This window comes from Anomaloglossus baeobatrachus, chromosome 1, assembly GCF_048569485.1.
Source record: "Anomaloglossus baeobatrachus isolate aAnoBae1 chromosome 1, aAnoBae1.hap1, whole genome shotgun sequence".
Lineage (NCBI taxonomy): Eukaryota > Metazoa > Chordata > Amphibia > Anura > Aromobatidae > Anomaloglossus > Anomaloglossus baeobatrachus.
Window position 1 is genome coordinate 74,159,001 of NC_134353.1, and position 23,269 is coordinate 74,182,269.

At 42.2% G+C, this 23,269-nt stretch overlaps 1 protein-coding gene across 2 annotated transcripts in view; it reads right to left on the bottom strand.

The window, feature by feature from the left end:
• The window catches only part of SORCS2 (sortilin related VPS10 domain containing receptor 2), a 1,328,268-nt gene that overhangs the window by 102,725 nt on the left and 1,202,274 nt on the right, over nt 1–23,269 (bottom strand). For both annotated transcript variants that reach the window (XM_075346856.1, XM_075346855.1), the window contains exons 13-16: nt 15,105–15,196; nt 13,513–13,620; nt 5,830–5,950; nt 842–975 (exon numbers count right to left, since the gene is read on the bottom strand). In XM_075346856.1, coding sequence (XP_075202971.1) covers nt 842–975; nt 5,830–5,950; nt 13,513–13,620; nt 15,105–15,196 — 455 coding nt within the window. The remainder of the gene's footprint in view (nt 1–841; nt 976–5,829; nt 5,951–13,512; nt 13,621–15,104; nt 15,197–23,269) is intronic.

A 23,269-nucleotide genomic window follows, 5' to 3' on the forward strand; every position in this document is an offset into this window, starting at 1 on the left:
TGCAAAAACGTGCAAAATCGCTAATCGGCGACACGGGGGTCAATTCTCAAAAATCGTTACTGCAGCAGTGACGAAGTTGTTCCTCGTTCCTGCGGCAGCACACATCGCTGCGTGTGATGCCGCAGGAACGAGGAAGCTCCCCTTACCTGCCTCCCGGCCGCTATGCGGAAGGAAGGAGGTGGGCGGGATGTTACGTCCCGCTCATCTCCGCCCCTCTGCTGCTATTGGGCGGCGGTTCAGTGACGTTTCAGTGACGGTTCGCCGGTTACAGCGACGTCGCCGGGCAGGTAAGTATGTGTGACAGCTCTGGGCGATGTTGTGCGGCACGGGCAGCGATATGCCCGTGTCGCGCAACAGATGGGGCGGGTACCCACACTAGCGATATCGGGACCGATATCGCAGTGTGTAAAGTAGCCTTATGGCATCAGAACGGGAATTCTGCAGATTGCCTCCTACCGGCCAGCAGTTCCTCTTTAGAGTAGCTAGCTCGGTTATGACGTTACGTGCATGTTATGCTGCAATGATGATGTTGTGCCAGGTTGCCTTATCAAGGAAGCCTGTCTGTCCTTTTCAGAAGCATGGACTACTGACATGGCTGCAAGACCAGGGTGCTGCAAGTTTATTTCCCCATTTTAGTGCCATTAATAATATTGGTGTCTGCTTATTTGGTAGTGAATCATATGGGCACCTCTATAGCCCTCTGGACTGGTTTTAGAAAGTCCTGAAAATTTAGCCAAATTTCGTCAACAGACTTTTTACACACATTTTTTTTTTTTTATTTCCATATTATTATTACCAATATTAGTGGAATATATTAATAAATATAAACAAATATACATACCACACATAGTCTGTGCTCTCGCACTGGCATATGCTTGATGTGAGGGCGGAGGTGAAACTCCTACCCTTAATGCACCATGATGACGTCTTTCTCATACGGAAACTCCTCTGTTGACCCATAATGCAATGATCCCCCTGTATGTAAATTAGATAATATAATGATAGACCATACTGAACCACAAAAAATATTTAAATAATTAAAATTATTTTTTTATTCTACAGGTCTACATACTTTAATAAAATAATTCTTACTCTAGTTTTCTTTTACCCTTAGTAATTATAAGTGAAAGCGCCGCTATAATCTCAGTTTATTTTATGCAATGTGTATTGTGTTAATTTAAGTAAAAAAAATAAAATAAAATAAAAAGATGGAAAATATTGCAGTTGTCACATTTGCCTGTAGGTGTCAGGCTTTAGACCAGTTAAATATAATCTTGCTTTACAGCAGACAGTAAATCAGAACTGCCTGATCCAAGATAAGCAGCTTTCACACTTTTTAGTATTTAACATACTAGAGGGAGAGGACAGTATCATGTATGATCTGTGTGTTACTGGCTTGCTACAATCGTGCTGTTATGAAAGATTGAAGAGTTATGTCAAAGTCCTGACTACTTGTAGGCCCTTCTATGGGAACTTAAAGGGGTTATCATTTTTTCTATAGATAAGGAATACTTTTAAAGGGAACCTGTCACCTGTTTTTTTCCCTATGAGCTGCAGCCAAAACCAGTAGGCTCTTATATACAGCACTAGAAGGTGGCCCGATTCTAACGCATCGGGTATTCTAGAATTTACGTATTGTGTAGTTCATGTATGATTTATGTTATATATATATATATATATATATATAGATGTTGTTGTGTGTAGTTGCCAGTGTTTGTGTAGGGCGCTGTAAATGTTCTGGGTGTTGTCTGGGTGGGGGGGGTGTGTGAGAGCGGTGTTGTATGTGTGTTGCGTTGTGTGTGTTGCGTTGTTTGTGGAGCGCTGTGTGTCTGCAGCATTCTGTGTGTGTGGTGCTGTCTGTGTTGCGCGGTTTGTGTGGGTGTGGAGTGCGTGTGTGTGTTTTGGGGGGAGGTATGTTTTGTGCAGTGTGTGTTGCGCGATATGTGCATATATTTATGTATGCCGCGGTGTTTGTGTGTTGGGTGTTGTGTGTGTGCGGCGTTGTCTGTGTGTATGTGGGTGTCTGTGTAGGGCGGTGTTTGTGGTTACCAGTGTGTGTGTGGTGTGTTGTGCGGGTGTGGCGGTGTGTGTGTGTGTGTTTTGGGGGGAGGTGTGCACCCCTCATCGTGCTCCATCCCCCATGCTGCGCACCCCTCATCGTGCTCCATCACCCATGCTGCGCACCTCCCATCGTGTTCCATCCCCCATGCTGCGCACCCCCCATCATGCTCCATCCCCCATGCTGCGCACCCCCCATCAAGCTCCATCCTCCATGCTGCACACCCCTCATCGTGCTCCATCCCCCATGCTGCGCACCCCCCATCTTGTTCCATCCCCCATGCTGCGCACTCCCCATCATGCTCCATCCCCCATGCTGCTTATTCCCCATCATGCTTCATCCCCCATGCTGCGCACCCCCCATCGTGCTCCATCCCCCATGCTGCGCACCCCCATCGTGCTCCATCCCCCATGCTGCGCACCCCCTATTGTACTCCATCCCCCATGCTGCGCACCCCCCATCGTGCTCTATCCCCCATGCTGCGCACCCCCCATCGTGCTCCATCCGACATGCTGCGCACCCTTCATCGTGCTCCATCCCCCATGCTGCGCACCCCCCATCGTGCTCCATCCCCCATGCTGCACACCCCCCATCGTGCTCCTTCCTCCATGCTGCACACCCCCCATTGTGCTCCATGCTGCGCACCCCCCATCGTGTTCCATCCCCCATGCTGCGCACCCCTCATCGTGCTCCATCCCCCATGCTGCGCACCCCCCATCTTGTTCCATCCCCCATGCTGCGCACTCCCCATCATGCTCCATCCCCCATGCTGCGCACCCCCATCGTGCTTCATCCCCCATGCTGCGCACCCCCATCGTGCTCCATCCCCCATGCTGCGCACCCCCTATCGTGCTCCATCCCCCATGCTGCGCACCCCCCATCGTGCTACATCTCCCATGCTGCGCACCCCCCATCGTGCTCCATCCTCCATGCTGCACACCCCCCATCGTGCTCCATCCTCCATGCTGCACACCCACCATCATGCTCCATCCCCCATGCTGGGGCCGCCGGGGGATCAAAGTGCGCATGTACAGGACCGCAATGGAGCCATCTCTGTGAATGACGCTGAACACGTCATGCATACAAAGCTGGGCAGGAGTATGGAGATCGCCACAAAGAGATTAGGCACAGGACCAGCGACACCCATTGGACCGGACTGCCCCCTAGCTGAGTATTATAAAAGTGTTTTTTATGTTATACAGAGTGGCCTGGGCTCTTATATACAGTATTCTGGAATGCTGTATATAAGAGCCCACTGGTGGTGGCTGCAGCTCATAAGGGAAAATCCTGGTGACAGGTTCCCTTTAAAATGATAAAGTATCAAACACTCACCCTTTTAATCCCCTCACTGATCAATCATTGTTGATCCAGTTCCTGCTTACTTATGGGCAGCTGATCACATACCGTCTAACCACATGACAACTACAGCCAATCACGGCCTTTTCATGCTGTTATATGGCAAATGATTTGCTGCCAGAGAGTAAGCCAAGGTTGGTGAAACCGAAACAGTTGTGCTGAAGGAGAGGGGGTATTTAACAGGTGATTGTATTATTTAATTTATTACTTTATAGCATCCCATGCCTTTAGATACACAGTTTGCTGGGAGACCCTTTTAAAAGTGTAATTGCATTCCAAAATTTTTTTAACGTATCACAGTCTAAGTCAGTGGGGGTCCAGGTGATGACATTTTCACCGATAATTAAAATGGTGAGCAGAAGTGCTCACTGGAGAGCTGCTCCACTTTGACGTTTAAGATATCCTTGTTGGAAAGTCTACAACTGATGTATAAATTATACTTTATCTAAACTGGAATATCTCTTTAATTGTAACTGTAGATGAGCAACTCAATTACAAATTTTCAGGATAACATTTGCATGGTTGGTCATCATTTCGGTGGATTCCTTATAAGGTTGGAAAAGGGGTAAAAATACAATAAAAGTCTATGTTCATCTATTTTGCTGCAGCAAGTCCTTGTCCGGTCTTCCACTCACTTCAGATCGTACTTTGGATTGGTCTTTTCTTTAGTCATGGGTTCAGATTATCTGCCGCTGACAAGGCCTCACAAGGCCACATGGGGGGCATCATACAGTGTATGTAACCGATTTCAATTCTTTGCATTACTCCCCATGTGACTTTATGGGGTCTAGTCACAGCCCAAAGATCTAGACTAAAGACCAAAGAATAGAAACATCCAACTATACCGATCCAAAACAAATGGAGGACTAGGTAGGGTAATTACAGCAGCAGGATCGGTGAGGGACAGGCCTAAGATAGTTAATTTTTAACTCCTTCTGCCCTCCATTTATTATGCTTCGAGGTCTTGGGAGACTTCAGAGCATATGCTTCGAAGTCTGGGGAGACTTCACAGCGAATGTGTTGAGGTCTGGGGAGCCTTCCGAGAGTATACTTTGAGTTCTGTGGAGACTTCAGAGAGTATGCTGCGAGTTCTGTGGAGACTTCAGAGCGTATGCTGCGAGTTCTGTGGAGACTTCAGAGAGTATGCTGCGAGGTCTGTGGAGACTTCAGAGCGTATGCTACGAGGTCTGTGGAGACTTCAGAGCATATGCTGCGAGGTCTGTGGAGACTTCAGAGCGTATGCTACGAGGTCTGTGGAGACTTCAGAGCGTATGCTGCGAGGTCTGTGGAGACTTCAGAGCGTATGCTGCGAGGTCTGTGGAGACTTCAGAGCGTATGCTGCGAGGTCTGTGGAGACTTCAGAGCGTATGCTGCGAGGTCTGTGGAGACTTCAGAGGGTATGCTGCGAGGTCTGTGGAGACTTCAGAGTGTATGCTGCAAGGTCTGTGGAGACTTCAGAGCGTATGCTGCGAGGTCTGTGGAGACTTCAGAGCGTATGCTGCGAGGTCTGTGGAGACTTCAGAGCGTATGTTGCGAAGTCTGTGGAGACTTCAGAGTGTATGCTTCGAGGTCTGGGGAGCCTTCTGAGCGTATGCTTTGAGGTCTGGGGAGCCTTCGCAGCGTATGCTTCAAGGTCAGGAGAGCCTTCAGAGTGTATACTTAAGGTCTAGGGAGACTTCAGAGCATATGCTTCGAGCTTTGAGGAGACTTCAGAGCGTATGCTTCGAGGTCTGGGGAGACCAGATCATATGCTGCGAGGTCTGGGGAAACTTCAGTGCATATGCTTCGAGGTCTGGAGAAACTTCAGAGCATATGCTTCGAGGGCTGGGAAGCCTTCAGAGCGTATGGTGTGAGGGCTGGGGAGCCTTCAGAGCGTATGGTGTGAGGGCTGGGGAGCCTTCAGAGCGTATGGTGTGAGGGCTGGGGAGCCTTCAAGAGCATATGCTTTGAAGTCTGGGGAGCCTTCAGAGTGTATGCTTTAAGGTCTTGGGAGCCCTCAGAGGCTCTGAGGGCTCCCAAGACCTTGCAGCATACGCTCTAAAGGCTCCCCAGACCTTGCAACATACGCTCTGAGTTAGAGCATATGCTGCAAAGTCTGGGGAGCCTTAAGAGTATATGCTTCGAGGTCTGGGGAGCCTTAAGAGCATATGCTTCGAGGTCTGGGGAGCCTTCAGAGTAAATGCTTTGAGGTCTGGTGAGCCTTCAGAATATAATACGACTTCTTGGGGCACATTAAATTTGAACCAAAAATAATTTTCTTGCCGATTTGAGTGAATGTGCCTGAAACAAATTTCAGGAGATTCACTCATCTTTAAATGGCACACAATGCAGAACATATAAATGACATTATAAATGGTGTAGATTCACATTCTCAGTGCCTATGTACATGCATTTTGTTCACCATTCCAAAATACCTGTGTATTCGATAGATTCCAGGAATCGTAATCCCTCTCAGTGCACTCTCTGAAGAACGAGGGTCTAAAATCAACCTTTACCAACTCCCAATCGGACCGGTAACTGATATGCCCGAAGACCCTGTAAAATAAACACACGTTATATTGTCACTATGGATCTCTTCTCACAGAGCTGAATATTTCCCTGACGTTGAGATAAATGTTACACCTAATGGATGTGAACTACCAGTCTACATATGAGAACACACCTGAGAAGACGCAGAATGGCTCAACAAACTGCCATACTTGAGATGCTGGAAATAAAAGCCTCATCAGTTCTGATCTGTAGCTAATAATATATGCGAATTGTATTGTGAAATTTGGTGAAAGATCCAATTTAAAGGGAATTTGTAAGTAGGTTTTTGCTATGTAATCTGAAGACAGCATGCTGAAAGGGTTAAAAAATAGAATTCAGGGATGCCTGTTTTGTCAACGTCCGATCTGTTGTTTATTTGCTATGTTTGTTTAAGCAGCAGGACTTATCAGTGCTTGGACTACAATGTCATGTGCACGGCAGTCCGGCACGCCCCCTCCTCTGATTAACACCTCACTGTCAATGTACAATCTCTATAGAGAGCTTGGTGTGGGTGGGGGCAGCTCTTTCAGCTCTGCTACATGGCTAAATCTAAAAATCCTGATTGTGTCGGAATGGCTGAACTCATTAATCTAAGTGATACATCATTGGGTTCAGGATCTCTTTTGTTTACTAACCCGGATATTATCATTGCCCTGACTAGGTCTCACGCGACTGCTATTCCAACCACGCCCCCTCCTTTGATAAGCATCTCAATAGACAATGTACATAAAAAGCTGTGGTGTGGGCAGAGTTAGCTTTCTCAGCTCTGCTACATGCTACATCTAAGAACTCTGATTGTGTCACAACTGCTACACTCAGTAAACTAAGTGATACATCATTGTATTCAGGATCCTTTTTCCTACATCATGCTGCTCTCAGATGAGGAAGCAAAAACCGCTGACAAATTCCCTGTAAGCCAGACTTTTCATTTAAAGTTTTTAAAAAAATCAGACTAAACGTTGACCTTATTGCACATAGTTTGGTATGATTCTCTGACGAAAGAAAAGACTGTACAATGTGAATATTTAATGGATGGAAGGAATAGATGGATGTATTATAGGAGTCATCATACACAACATTGGGCATCTTGTAGCTTTCAAAGCTATAGGACTTATTGGAGCAACATTATGCATTTGGTTGGCAAACTGTATTATTATTATTAATAAAATCTGAATCTGCACCTTAGCTCGCTAACTGCTTCCGGACTGGAGGATGGCGAACTGAGGAGCTTATTGTTTGCTGTTATGGGGACAATGGACCCGCTTGATACCTAGGGAGTCCTGTGAAGAGCGTCCTTATCTACCGTACACTGAGGCTTAAGATAAGTGGCTAATGCCTTATGTTTTTAAATTTGTCCCAACATTATAGCACATATGGACACCCTGGTTGATTCTTGTTACCCTGATGGGTGTTAGAGATCTGGTTCTATATCCTGAGGCTGTTTAGGTGCTGAATATAGCCCCCCCTCTTTTCTCTTTTTTTGTTGGGACTGTATATATTTGGGGATAACTGACTCTCAGTGTTACATGGGACCACCAGCATTTATCGGTTATCGATTGATTTTTTTTAACTAACTACGTTTTCCACTCCTGAAGACCCTCAAATAGATGAGGGGAAACGCGTCGGGTGGTTTCTGGTTGGAACCGCTAGTTCATTATTGAGTGGTCTTTTCCGGGTCACTGTATCCCACTATTGTCTCCAATCTAATTATATTGACAATAGTGTATTTTTTCATATCTGAGATCTGGTTGTTGGTTCATTGTTTGAAATTTATTCCTTGTAGTACTATCATCTTACACTGTTAGGGTCACTCTAGGGCCCGGAGGGATAGTCTTCGTTGAGCGGGGGCGCCAAATGCGCAGGCCTTTAGGGTGCCAACCTCCGCGGCACGGAAGGGGTGAGGTTAGGGCGAATTAAGGGTCAGGCCCCTTTATTATTGTATAATAAATGAAATATTTATTATACAATAATTATTATTAGTAGTATTAGTATTAACTGTAATAATAATAATAATAATAATAATAATAATTAAAAATTAAAGCAAAAACTCCTAAAATTTCAATTTTTTATTATTAACCAGTCTTAAAAGGGAGAAATCCCAACATCAGATTTATAATAAATTAAAATAGATATCTATTTTAATTTATTATAAATCTGATGTTGGGATTTCTCCCTTTTAAGACTGGTTAATAATAAAAAATTGAAATTTTAGGAGTTTTTGTTTTAACTTTTTTATTATTATTATTATTATTACTACAGTTAATACTAATACTAATAATAATAACTATTGTATAATAAATATTTCATAAAATTAATCCTAGTGGAAAAATTATGAAAAAGCATTTTTTGTCCACTAGGTGGCACTGTGATATAACTCCTGCTCTTTACTCTTCTATCCACTGAGAATAAGCGAAGCTTTGAAGAATATTAAAAACTTGTGGTTACTTTGCAAAAATATTCCAGATAAAACACCGGGCTTGAAGCACATCTGTTAGTCTTCCAGGTAAGCACGCTACATTTATCATCTAAATAAAAGTTGAGGCTCGGGGAATTGTCAGCGAGAATCCTGAGCGCGTTTTCTCACTGTAGATGTGAACCCCGCCGGTGAATGGATATCACTTCAAGCTTGTTATAACGCTTCATTTACCACACTCAGAATCTTCACATCCTTATCCTCAAACACTTCATTTACACAAGCTCCAATGCAGAAGCTACATGTCCGTACACAGGGAAATTCTTCTAATTTGGCATTAATGGGTCCTGCTATGAACCCCAAATTAACGCTAGAAATTTGCTGTTTTAGGGAAAGTTATGAGAGCTGTAATGGATCATTAGTTGTCGTCAGCCAGCTTTCATTGGAAGAGATATAACTAAGAAATAACCTATTAGAAAAGATTCCAGGAAATAGAAGTTGAAGAAAACCCAGAAAAAAGTTGTAACAGGCGTCATTTGCTTAATGCAAAATCTTCTACATGCAATTTATAACACTGGGATCTAATTAAAGGGGTTGTAATATTGTAAAAAGAATTTATCTCTGAGTCCGAATGGCGAGACTCCCACTGATCCTGTTAACTTGGCTCCATTCATTGTCTATGGGACTGCAGGAAAAGGTGAGCACTGAATACCTACCGGTAGCGATCTCTGTATCCATGCTTGGTGTTTTCTCCATTCAGATGGGGCTCTGCAGAGCCTCATCCTCAGGATTGATTGTGACTAGGGATGATCGAATACCAAAATATCCGACTTCGCGAATATCCGACGAATAAGTTGCCGCTATTCGACTATTTGCGAACATTCGAGGCGCAATATAAGTCTATGGGAAACCCGAATAATTTCACGTTTGACCTAACAGCGAGCTGTGGTGACTGAGGAAAAGGTTGAAAAAGCAGAAACAGTATGGGCACAGCCTGTAGAAGGTTGATAATCGTCTGGAATCGCTCTCGCTCTCTCTCTCCCAGGCGCAAGGAAGTCAGAAATGAAAATGAAAGTATCGGAGCGGATGTTGTTTTATTCATCCGATACCGAATGATGCAAACAGCCTGTTATCCATCGGATACCGAATAGTGGCGAATACATTCACTCATCCCTAATTGTGACCCCTGTGGTCGGACCTTCAGCAATCAGAAACGTATCCCTTAACTTATGGATAGGGGCTATCTTTCATACTTGGTACATACCCTTTAATCAGATATTTCAGTCTTAGAAAGTTATTACCTAGCCACTGGATTTGTGTTCTCCTTTCTGCTCTGCTTACAAGAAGGCGACAAGGAGGAATTGAAAAAGGTGGATGGGCACACTTATATCCTGCTGCTCCAGTGTATGGCCTCATAGGCTTTCAATAAATTAGTTGGGTACACGTGCGTAAAAATTCAAGTTGGCAACCCTAGGTCCAGGATAGGGAAAATTATTACTGGAAGGGGTCCAGGATGGGGGACATTAATAATAGAAGGGGCCCAGGATGGGAACATTATTAATGAAGGTGCCCAGGATGGGGGACATTAATAATGGAAGGGGCACAGGATGGGGGACAATTATAATGGAAGGGGCCCAGGATGGGGACATTAATAATGGAAGGGGCCAAGGATGGGGACATTAATAATAGAATAGGCCCAGGATGGGGGACATTAATAATGGAAGGGGCCCAGGATGGAGACATTAATAATGTAAGGGGCCCAGGATGGGGGACATTAATAATGGAAGGGACCCAGGATGGGGACATTAATAATGGAAGGGGCCCAGGATGGGGAACATTAATAATGGAAGGGGCCCAGGATGGGGAACATTAATAATGGAAGGGGCCCAGGATGGGGAACATTAATAATGGAAGGGGCCCAGGATTGGGGACATTAATAATTGGAAGGGGTCCAGGATGGGGGACATTAAAAATGGAAGGGGCCCAGGATGGGGACATTAATAATAGAAGAGGCCCAGGATAGGGGACATTAATAATGGAAGGGGCCCAGGATGGGGACATTATTAATAGAAGGGGCCCAGGATTGGGGACATTAATAATGGAAGGGGCCCAGGATGGGGAACATTAATAATGGAAGGGGCCCAGGATGGGGACATTAATAATGGAAGGGGCCCAGGATGGGGATCATTAATAATGGAAGGGGCCCAGGATGGGGGACATTAATAATGGAAGGGGCCCAGGATGGGGACATTAATAATAGAAGAGGCCCAGGATGGGAGACATTAATAATGGAAGGGGCCCAGGATGGGGACATTAATAATGGAAGGGGCCCAGGATGGGGAACATTAATAATGGAAGGGGCCCAGGATGGGGACATTAATAATGGAAGGGGCCCAGGATGGGGATCATTAATAATGGAAGGGGCCCAGGATGGGGGACATTAATAATGGAAGGGGCCCAGGATGGGGGACATTATTAATGTAAGGTGCCCAGGATCTGAGCCATTATTACTGGAAGTTGTACCAGGATTGGAACATTAAAAATAGAAGGTGCCCTGGATGGGGACATTAATAATGGAAGGGGCCCAAAATGGAGCACATTAATAAGGGAAGGGGCCCAGTATGGGGGACAATTTTACCAGAAAGGTCCCAGGATGGAGGACATTATACCAGGAAGGTGACAATATTGCTTTCTATACCAAAATTTTTTAATCACCCACAAAGGGGGCATTTTACATGTTCATTAGCTGATCGATTTATGGTCGTCAACAATGTGCGCTTGTTCACGGATTATTGGCTAATTGAAATGGACCTTAAAAAGCAGAGGGCTCTTGTGGTCCTCTCTAACATTAATTAGGTCTTCGGTGCCTTTGGACACTTTATACCCAGGCAGCTGGCTTAATAGGGTAAGAGAACCCTTTACTTATATCCTATTAGGGCATAGGGAAGTCATATAGGGGTCCCTCATTGCAAGTGGCAGACCCAATCATGTATTACATTTCTCCTGTATTCTCTGTACTTTCCCTTAGCAGTGGATTACTGTGGGTTTCTGAAGCCTGACTCACGGGGATGAGCTGAACTATGGGCGATCTGCAATAAAGAAGGGGTTTTCTTGCCATGAGACAACCCTTTAAATTACAGACATAACGGAATTGACTTGCAGCAGGGCTGAGACTTTTGCAACACAGCAATGCTGACTCAACATACTGAATTTTATGCACAGAAAGAGGTAAAAAATGACGTTAGATTACATATCTATAGTCATAGCAACAAAAAATAAAAACATCCATCACTTACATTATCGGCTGCATTCAGAAAAAAAATCACTTGTACAGTCTCTTGGCATTGTGCATCTCTATGCTATTTTTTTTTTAATTATTTATTTGGTCATTAAATGAAACCTACTAAACAACCTTCATCATTCTACCATTTGCTGCCCAAAAAGTGCATGTAATGCTTTCAGCTTGTTAGCTGGTCTGGCAAAAAAAATCATCAGAGCTTCTGGTTTTGATGACTTTCTGCTCCCCCTTCTCTCAGTGTTAGAGAGAACAGCAGGAACGGTGAGGAGGATGTACACATTACCCTACAGCGTGGAGGGAGGAAAGCATCTATGTTCTCAGAGAGGGCAGAGAAAAGAAACTATATATAATTAGGAAAGCATACAGCACTCCAGGAATGAAGCTGTGCTGATGCTTGAGAACTAGTGAAGACAGCAGCAGCCTGGATACACACAGATCTCTTATTCAGCCTATAATACTGGGAGAGACACTCCTACAAAAGAATAACCTGAAGCTAAGAGCAAATGCCAAATCATATTGTCTGAAAATTAATGGGAGAAGACTCCAGGCTGAAACAAGTGCAATTTTATTAAAGTAAACTTGTCAGGTCCCCTATGCCATCCAACACACCACCATTTATATCTGTATGCCCAAATTCCCTCACTAACCAGCCCTGTATAACAATATTTACTATTATAAATGTATAATAATAGACTTATAACCCTCGCTGTTCCTATGCTAATTAGGCCTGTTATTGTCACTGGGGCGTTGTTTCCCCAAACTAGTCAGCCCTGTTTCCCCTGAGGGCATGATAACATGATTTCCACAAGTCAGCGTCACTACCAGTGAATGGAAATCTTGCGCATGCATGGCTCATTTCGGCAGCATCAGTGTGCCTCAGAAGCCGGGTGGACGCTTCCTGGCTTCACTAAGCACCCTGTGCATAACCAGAAGTAAGAAGGCGGCTCATGTACACGTCTTTTGATCTTCCGCTTATGCGAAGTATGCCTAATAAAGACGGGAAGTGTTCACCCTGCTTCTGAGGTGCACTACTGTGGCCGAAATAAGCCGCTCACATGCACAAAATCTCCAGGACCTGGCGGTAATGCCGGCTTGTGGAAATCATGTTGTCACGCCCACAGGGGAGTAATAACAAGGCGCGGGCCAACTAGTCTGGGAAACAACACCTTTGCAATGATTCAAGACCCTAGTTAGCACAGGGACAGCAAGGTTTATTAGTCGAATTTGGGTATACAGGTATCCATGCTGCTCGATTGGAGGGCAGAGTGGACTTGACATATTCCCCCCTCTAACCCTAGAATGCGCAACCATATCAATCTACCATAGAAAACAAGTGACCTTGCAGGCCTGCGAGGCCCCAGGTATGCGTTCTAGGGTTAACTAAAAGTAACCACTTTTATATATATATATATATATATATATATATATATATCTTAAACATAATTTTTTTCCATTTCAAACATGTCCATCACTTTTAACTCAAAAATGATTGATTGCTATCAGTGAGAGAAGCAAAATTATAATCTCTGTAGTTCTGATACCTTTTAATGGCTAACAAAAATAAAACAAATGATGTTATAAAGCAAGCTTTCGAGACTTCTCAGATCCCTTCATCAGGCATGGTATAACAAACCTGATGAAGAGACCTCAGTAGTCTCGAAAGCTTGCTTTGTAACATCATTTATTTTCATTTTTGTTAGCCATTATAAGGTATCGGAACTACAAGATTATAATTTTGTTTCTCTCACTGAGCGCAATCAATCATTTTTCAACTGCCTAACACGGTACCAAAACTTTTTTCTCTTAACTTTTAACTCAAAGACACAAAAAAGTTGTCCCAATCAAAGAGCAACATACGTCATCACCAAAGTCTCATCTCCGGGTTCACTGAGGAGTCCATCTACGAATACGGATGTGCTGGTGAAATTATGTACACTCCACGTGTAGCCTTCATCCACACTGAATCTATGAAAAATAAGACAATAAATATAAAAAAATGCAATTAAAAAATCCTTATTATTATACTTTGCAAATAGATATAAATGAGTTATTAAAGTACTAAAATGCCTTTTATTTATTAAACTCTAGTATTATGTGACAAGGTTTAAAAAGTCAATCCTATAAAATGCAGCTGTCGTATGGAAATGAGTAATTTGACATAACTATAATAAAATGTTGATAATAGTGCATCTAAACCTGTCAGATCATTTTTGGCCGTAACCCTCCATCATACATTATTACAATGCATTATTTTTGGATTTCCTCATCCTTATAGACACATTGGGTATTGATGTGTTAATTGGCAAACCAGAGATACAGTATATTCATACCTTAAATAGGCAGGACATCAGCCTCACCACTACACCAAAAGAAAAACTGGTAAAGACTAGCTTAGGCACTTGGATTCTCCAAGGCCGGTATTCTTAAAGGGAATCTGTCACCACTTTTTTGGCCTATAAGCTGCGGCCACCACCACCGGGCTCTTATATACAGTATTCTAACATGCTGTATATAAGAGCCCATGCCGGGGGTATAACATAAAAAACTCTTTATAATACTTACCTAACGATCGCGCGGTTGGCCAGATGGACGTCTCTGTTGTCCGGAGCCGGCACCTCCTCTTTCGGCCATCTTTGTCCTCTTTCTGAAGCCGCGGTGCATGAAGCGTCTACGTCATACACACTCGCCGGTCCTGTGCAGGCGCACTACAATACTTTGATCTGCCCTGCTCAGGAACTGAATGCCGGCGAGTGTGTATGACGTCGGACCCGTCATGCACCACGGCTAGAGAGGAAGGAGAACAAAGATGGCCAAAAGAGGCGGCGCCGGCATTAGACAACGGAGATGCCCATTAGGCCCACCGCGCGACTGTTAGGTAAGTATTATAAAGTGTTTTTTATGTTATACCCCCGGCCTGGGCTCATATATACAGCATGTTATAATACTGTATATAAGAGCCCGGTGGTGGTGGCCGCAGCTTATAGGCCAAATAAGTGGTGACAGGTTCCCTTTAAGTAAGGCAATGGAAAAAGGAAGAGTAGTAACCCGGCACCAGAAAATATATTACAATTCCAAAGTTATTTAAAGAAATCCATTAAAAATACACGCGATTAAAAGGGAAACAGAAAACCTCTTTAAATCTTACGCATTTCGGACTGTAGCAAGTCCTTACTCCTAGGTATGAGTAAGGACTTGTACGGTCTGAAACAAGTAAGATTTCAAGATGTTTTTGGATTCCCTTTTTATCGCATATATTTTTTAATGGATTTCTTTGAATAAATTTGGAACTTTAATATATTTTCTGGTGCTGGATAACAACTCTTTTTCTAAATTCACAGCTAATATGAACTCAGCACTAAAGAAAAACCAACAGTACACACCGTAAATTACATTACACTACTTCTATTTTTTGAATATACAATTTATACAGGGTCAATTTAATACATTACTTGAGTATTTTCAGAGGAATAGATGTATCTTTGATGGCCACAATGACCCCACCATGGTCCAAATATAAGATGTGATGTTCTTCCTCAAACACCTGTGAACATAAAAGCAATATAATATTAGTTATAAATTTTAAAAATTATTAAAATCTGTTATTGTCTCTTAAGAAAAGAAAGGGTTAACCTCTCCTGTGCTGCTGTAAGGAAGATGAAAGAGTCCGGATAGAGATGAATAATAATTTTATTGTCTACGTGTTTCAAAGCCCTCCGGCTACTTCTTCAGGACAAATCATATTCACACATTGCATTTTTGCTGCGTTTGTTTTCTGCAGGAAAATCTGTGGTTTTTGCAGCTTTTTTATGGGGTTTTTTTTCTGCGTTTTTGGTATGTTATTTGTCTACAATTTAAACAAAGTTAGTTTAATTCAACACAAAAACAGCAAAAATGCAGAAACACCCCCCCCCCCCCATTAAAAACAGCGGGAAAAATTGCAGCTGCGTTTATGCACTTTCTCATTGCTTGTAAAGGTGAAAAAAGCTGCAAAAATGCTGAAAGAAATGACACTGCTTCTTTAAAAAACGCAGCAGTTTTCCATTTCAGTCAGGAAAAAAAAAAACAAGTATGTGTGCATGGGATTTCTGGAATCTCATAGCTTTTGCTGGTACTGTAAAAAACAGCTTTTAATATATGCATATTAATTTGCATAAAACTTAGGAAAAAAAAACCTTGCAGCAAGAACACAACATGTGAACATAGCCTTAGACTTACTTACCCAACATTTATATATCTATCTTAAATTTATCTAGCTATCTAGAGACAAAAACGAAAGCAGCCTTCAAAAAAGTAAGGTAAATTCTAGGACTTTAATAGCCCATCTGGCGATGTTTTGGTTCACAGTGTCGGCCATTAAAGTCCTATAATGTTAATAATTAATGTTATTGTCTCTACCATTCAGATTTGACAAGCTTTGCACCCCCATTTGATCCTTTTTTGTTATATAGCTAATGGTGCTTTTTTTCTATCTATGCTATCTATCCATCTTATCTATCTATCCATCCATCCATCCTATCTATCCATCTTATCTATCTATCCATCCATCCATCCTATCTATCCATCTTATCTATCTATCCATCCATCCATCCTATCTATCCATCTTATCTATCTATCCATCCATCCATCCTATCTATCCATCTTATCTATCTATCCATCCATCCATCCTATCTATCCATCTTATCTATCTATCCATCCATCCATCCTATCTATCCATCTTATCTATCTATCCATCCATCCATCCTATCTATCCATCTTATCTATCTATCCATCCATCCATCCTATCTAGCCATCTTATCTATCTATCCATCCATCCATCCTATCTATCCATCTTATCTATCTATACATCCATCCTATCTATCCATCCTATCTATCCATCCATCCAATCTATCCATCCATCCAATCCATCCATCCAATCTATCCATCCATCCATCCAATCTATCCATCCATCCATCCAATCTATCCATCCATCCAATCTATCCATCCATCCAATCTATCCATCCATCCATCCAATCTATCCATCCATCCATCCTACCTATCCATCCATCCTACCTATCCATCCATCCTACCTATCCATCCATCCTACCTATCCATCCATCCTACCTATCCATCTTATCTATCTATCCATCCATCCATCCATCCATCCATCCATCCATCCTATCTATCCATCTTATCTATCTATCCATCCATCCATCCTACCTATCCATCCATCCTACCTACCCATCCATCCTACCTATCCATCCATCCTACCTATCCATCCATCCTACCTATCCATGTTATCTATCTATCCATCCATCCATCCTATCTATCCATCTTATCTATCTATCCATCCATCCTATCTATCCATCCTATCTATCCAATCTATCCATCCATCCAATCTATCCGTCCATCCATCCTACCTATCCATCCATCCTACCTATCCATCCATCCTACCTATCCATCCATCCTACCTATCCATCCATCCTACCTATCCATCCTATCTATCCATCCATCCATTCAATCTATCCATCCATCCTATTTATCCATCCATCCTATCTATCCATCCGTCCTAACCATCCTATCTATCCATCCATCCATCCATCCATCTAGCTACACAACATGTCTTTCAAACTGGTGGGGACTGACCTGTGTAACCCCTGGCTGGAACTAAGTGGCAGTGACCAAAAAGTACCAAATCCCTCTGGCTCCTGCCATCTTGACTTAGCCTTTTCTAGCAGCTCCATAGCTTGCTTTTGACTATGATGGCCCAACGACATCGCTCTCGAAAAGTAGACGAACAGCCGACAGGAGTCAAAGTCGCATGGCACTTTCTTAGTACCACTGCCACATCATTCTAATGATTAATGGGGGTACCGGCGGTCAGGTCGCCACTGATAAACCTTTAGTGGTGTATTTTAGCAATGTCTTTAGTGAGAAAACTCCTTTAAGTGAAACTGGAAGTGGTTTAGTGGCTCTATTAAACTACACAGGCTTGCTAAACTGGAGTCACTGATTTAAGAAAAATAAAAGTTATAAGTATATATATATATATATATATATATATATATATATATATATACAGTATATTACACAATGTATGTATATCAGTGAATCGCATGGGCTGTTTTATTGCTTTTTGATCTTTTTCACAGCGGATCTTTGCCCATAGTTTGGAGTAGCTGTTAATCCCTGTAATATGATCCTCCGGAGCAGCACTTCTTTTTTGAACAGTGTTGTTTTATTCACTTATTTGTTTTGGATGGATATTTAGTTTGACAGCGCTATAACAGCTGCCACTATCCGCGGCTGTAAAGAATGACAGATTAATACTCTGAAAGGTGATGACAATGGGCTAAATCTTCACCAAGTTGCTCTACCAGTTCCTAAATCTTTCTCGCTCTCTCTCTCCTGGAGCGGTCGCTGCCAAGGGAAGAATTCTTGTGGAAGGGAGGATTTCTTACTGTAATTTTGGATTGGAAGCCTTTAGTCGGTGGCTGGCAGCGATTCTGCACTTGTTCATCATCTGCCTGAAATGATCTGTCAACTTTATTTAGCTGTAGAAGACGACTGAGACGTTTCTCACAGCTCTGAAAAACATCATCTTTATGATTTTCTTGGATCTTAGTCAATATGGGGTTCTCTCCGCTACTTGGCTTGTTGAGACTAAGTTGGTATAGAATAATTTATTTTATTTAAAGGGAACCTGTCTGATTATTCCTGCCTGAACCCATAGGCAACATGAATCCTACACCAATGGTGATTAAATTATTATATTTTCCTTTAAGGGTATGGACACACAATCAGGAATTTGGATGCTACATGTTTTAACTTCATTCAAAACTCTGCATTGTACAGTAAAAGCACAGTGGATGGATTTATAGAAATCTCCTGCCCTCTGTGCTTTTTTTCTCCACAGCATAAACTGACCTGTGGCATAGCTTTCCAAGCCGCAGCATGTCAATTTATGCCTGCGGCATTCTCCTGTGGAGAACACTCACGTCTCTTCAAGAGAAGACACGCTGATTTCAGAACTTAGCAAGCCCGGATTGTGGGTACATACCCTAATATGCTGCCATTTGTCAGAGAAAACATATTTTACTCAGCCGGCTGCTGACCGTCTGTCTCAGATGACGAGTCCAAGGTTGGTTCCTGGAGGCTTTTCTCTGCCCACTTCTCTCAAGTGACAGATCTCTTTTATGTTTGTATAGGGAAAGATCTGTCAGTCAAAGGGATAGGGGCAGGGAGAACCCGTCGATGTCCGGCCTCAGACTAGTTTTTAAACCATGAAAGATGCCATAAAATACGTGAAGTATATTAAAGAGAACCAACCAGCAGGATTTACATATATAAAGTAATTCCAGTGATATACTGGTGCTTGGATGCTGAATGTATGCATTGCATAGCTTCAGTTCTGAGATTGGAGGTTTATTTCAGAAATATGTGCAAGTAAAGTTCCAGCAATGCACTGTTATTTGACTTACAGGTGCAACAGGAAGGGAATATATGGGTCAGGTCTTGCTATCTATTCCCACCTCTGTCTGCCTGTTTGGCCTTCTTCCACTTGTCACCACCATAGACGTTAATTCCAGCGCAGGCAGACAGACAAGGATGGGAATACATAGCAAAACCCAACCAAATATTCCCTTCCTGTTGCACCTGTCAATCAAATAACAGTACATTGCAGGAACTTTACTTTCACATATTTCTGAAATAAAACATCAAATCTCAGAATAAAAGCTATACTTACATTCAGCATTCTAGAGCCAGTATAGCACTGGCTTTACTTTATATAGGAAAATCCTGCTGGTTGGCTCCCTTTAACCTTACTGATTCCCCACCACATTTCTTTCAATGCTTCCCAGATCCTCTGCCGGTCTCTGAACCTCTAGACGGACATATTACCATCCAAACAGACATGTAACGGCTGCAGTCAATCAAGAGTGATTGGCTGCACCAGTCACAGGATAGTCTAGTCCCAACAGGAAGTGTAAAGAATATGGGAAAATCAGGCAAAGTTGGTGGAGGAACAATGGCAGCCATTAAGGTTATTTTATTGCTTTTAAAGCATTTATTTAAAAGACATTGTGAATTTTTTTACATATACAGTGGAACCTTGTATTACGAGCATAATTGGTTCCGGGAGTGTGCTCTTAAACCAAGTTACTCTTATATCAAAGCGAATTTTCTCATAGGAAAGAATTGAAAAGCAGACAATTTGTTCCACAACCCAAAAATATTATACAGTATTTCTACAAACTTATTACAGTAATACAAAATAATGTACTATATTCATATAAAATTATTACAGTACACGAATACAAATACTGTAGAGTACAGTAAAAAACATGTAAAGTAAATGAAACTGCACTTTAGCTTACAATAGAATTGTTGGTGTGTGAGAGGTACAGTATAAGCAATGTGCTGCACTGGTTAGCAGAAAGTTCATTACTATATCCATAAATACAAATTAATAGACATGACATATAGTATATACTGTACAATGGTATACAGTACATATATACAGAAAGTCACCTCCAGAGCGGGTCAGAGCGCGGTGAAAGGACGGAACAAGAAGTGAGCATGGTGAGTATTTGCTCTTTTTGCAAAGCATTGCTCTTAAACCAAGTTACAAATTTGTAAAAAGCTTTGCTTGACTTGTAAAACTCTCTCAAACCAATTTACTCTTAATCCAAGGTTCCAGTGTAGTTCTTTAAGCGTTCTAAAGTTTCTTGTTTAGCTATCCAACAAGGTTTTTCCTCTTTTTTTTTAATGTGGCCTAATTCTATGTATTTTTTAATATGTAATTTATCTGTTATATTAGTGAAAATGTACCGAAAACAAAAAAGGAAAATGTCTTTGTTTTTCACATTTTTGCCACTCTTTTTTTGTTAAAAAGGCAAAAAATGCTACTAGAATACTTTTAAAGGTGTGTTTTCCTTTCCGTTAGAGGTATTCTGTACATTAGATTTACATTTTCTTTTTTTTTTGCTGGTTAGATATTGTGATTTGAGATGGTGGTGGTTTCCTTTTACCTTTAATTTAGTTTTCATTTCTGTTATTTTATTTTTTTGTATTCATTTCATATTGTGCGAACGTTGTTTACCTTCCTCCCTGTAAAAGACTGTTTTTGATTGCTGATGTCCTCTGTTCCCCGTTGTATAGATCTTGGTCTGCTAAGAATGAGCAGCTACAGCATGGGAGGAAGAATTTTAGCTATTACTGCTACCTGGAATAATAGGGCACTTTTCCACTTGCATACCGCTTCCGATGCAGGAGCATCGGAAGCGATATGCTAATGATCCTGTGCTGCGGGTGTCAGCCGAGGGTCATGCGGCTGTGATGTGATCATTCGATCGCATCACAGAGCGGAGAAGATGGAGGCAGCACTTTCTCCTCATCTCCTCCGTTGTCTGTGTCGGCGTGCACCGCACTGCAGTCGCATAACATTTTATTTTTAAAATATTTTACACACACATGAGCCGAGACTCGGTGTACCGAGAGCCTAATTCGTATGGAGAAAAAAACAGGACAGATTAAATTGTTTCATTGATTAACACTGGTGCGAATGCAATCCAATTTTTTATCAGATCGCACTCGCACAAGAAAATCGCAGATGGAAAAGCGCCCATAACAGCGCTGTGTGCACAGTGGTCAAAAAGGCAGAGAAGGTAATAAACATGTAGAAGTCTGACAAGCTGAAAATATGACACCAAGGCAGGAGATTATTGGGTGAAACTATCGTTACGTATCGTTACGGCTGATTCTGCGCATGTGCTGAATTTGGACCCCATAAAGGAGGTGGAGGGGGCTTCTTTTGGGACATGAATCACGCCTCTGTGTGTGATATCATCAGAATGGGCTACACTTTTTCTGACATAGTGGCTGGATCTAGGACTAGTCCTAATCATTTTATTACAAAAGCGTTTTTTTCCTGTGAAAATGATGGGAACTTTGCTTAAAAAATGGTCATGATAGGAAATATTGAAGGCCTAATAAAAAAAAAATGTCTAGCAAAAATGGTGTCCTTGTTGCTCATAGCAACCCATTAGAATGCAGCTTACAAATTCCCAGAGCAATTTAGAAAATGAAAGCTGAGCACTGATTGGTTGCTATGGGCAACATATCCAAGTGTTGCCATTAGATAGTTTTGATAATTTAGGCTTTTAGAGGGGGATGTGTAAACATTATAGGGGGTAAATCCCGCTGACAGGTTCCCTTTAATGTTACATGTGGATATGATGAATGTAACTTTGCGTTACAGCAGATATTCGGATATATAATATTCAGATTGCCGTTGAATCAGATGAATTGTAGATGAGCTCCTGGGACTCGAAGCCATAATACATCATACGATGATATTAAAAACCAGCCTGACTTAGCGAAAATAGACAGACTCTTATATATTAGCTGAAGTAATAATGCACAGCTAGGATATATGGCCAAGCTCGGGCGCAGGCAGGGCCGCCATATATATTTACTAGCAAGAAGGTTCAGTCATTAAATAATCGGGACGACAACATATGAAAGTGTCTCGTAGCCGAGGTCACAGCTCAGAATTGTGAGCAGATGATGAACTGTGGACTAATATTTGCCTTGGACACAACCCATCCCTATATTTCTCCAAAAGGCCAAATGCTTTATTGTGTAATTACAAAAGGATAGTGCCAGCCTTATACCAAGGTGGCATTATACTGGGTGTCTGTCACACAAACTTGACATTTACCCCATAGAGCCACATGCTGTACATCTATGGCAGCAAGTGCCCAAAATGTGTGAGCTGTGACTACACCATCCGGGGAACATGTCAGCTGTATGATCTAGTGGTCATTCTGCGGTAACATCGAAGATCGGAGATAACTCTGACTGCGGATGTTCAACCGCCTTAGGTGCCAGAGTAATTAGGTAATGTAGCAAGTAATCGGTTAGACAGAAGTCATCTCTCCATCATCATGGGATGACAAATGGTTACTAAGTCAGCCAGAGGCCTAAAAAAGGCAATGTATCAATAACCTCCACCAATAAAGCGAGCAAAATCTTACCCTGACCCCTGCTCCAACAGGGGGAAGTACCATTAGCCTCTATACCAAGATATCTATCTGTCTGCCTGTCAGCCTGTCTGCCTATCTTTGAAAAACTGGAACAGCACAAAACAAATATAATATAGTGGGTGCAAAGCCCTACAAAACAGCTTAATCCAAGGCAAATAAATAGATGAAAAAAAAAAGAAGGCAGTACTCCAAAAGTAACAAAAAAGTATCCGCTTTATTAGCCTATAGCAATGTTTTGGTTGTTAACTACCCTTTGTCAGTAAACCTTTTTGAGTATGCATAAAGGATTGTTGGGGCTTTTTTTGACTATGCTTAAAATACAGTATAAACCCTACTCCAAAAATAAGCCCTAGTTGCAGTTCCATATGGAATTGTCCAAGCAGCTAAAAAAGTTAATGAATACAGCAGGACACTTCATCAGAGAAAGCAGACATCCCCAAAAGAAAGCAGACCCTCCCCCCTAAAAATAAAAAAAATCTCACTCACCAAACTTCAAGTAATTACAGTTGGCAAGTGCTGATGGTGGATGGGCTCTCACACAGGGATCAGCGTCAGGTCCCTCACCGTTCCAACTGCATTACTCTGTTGCT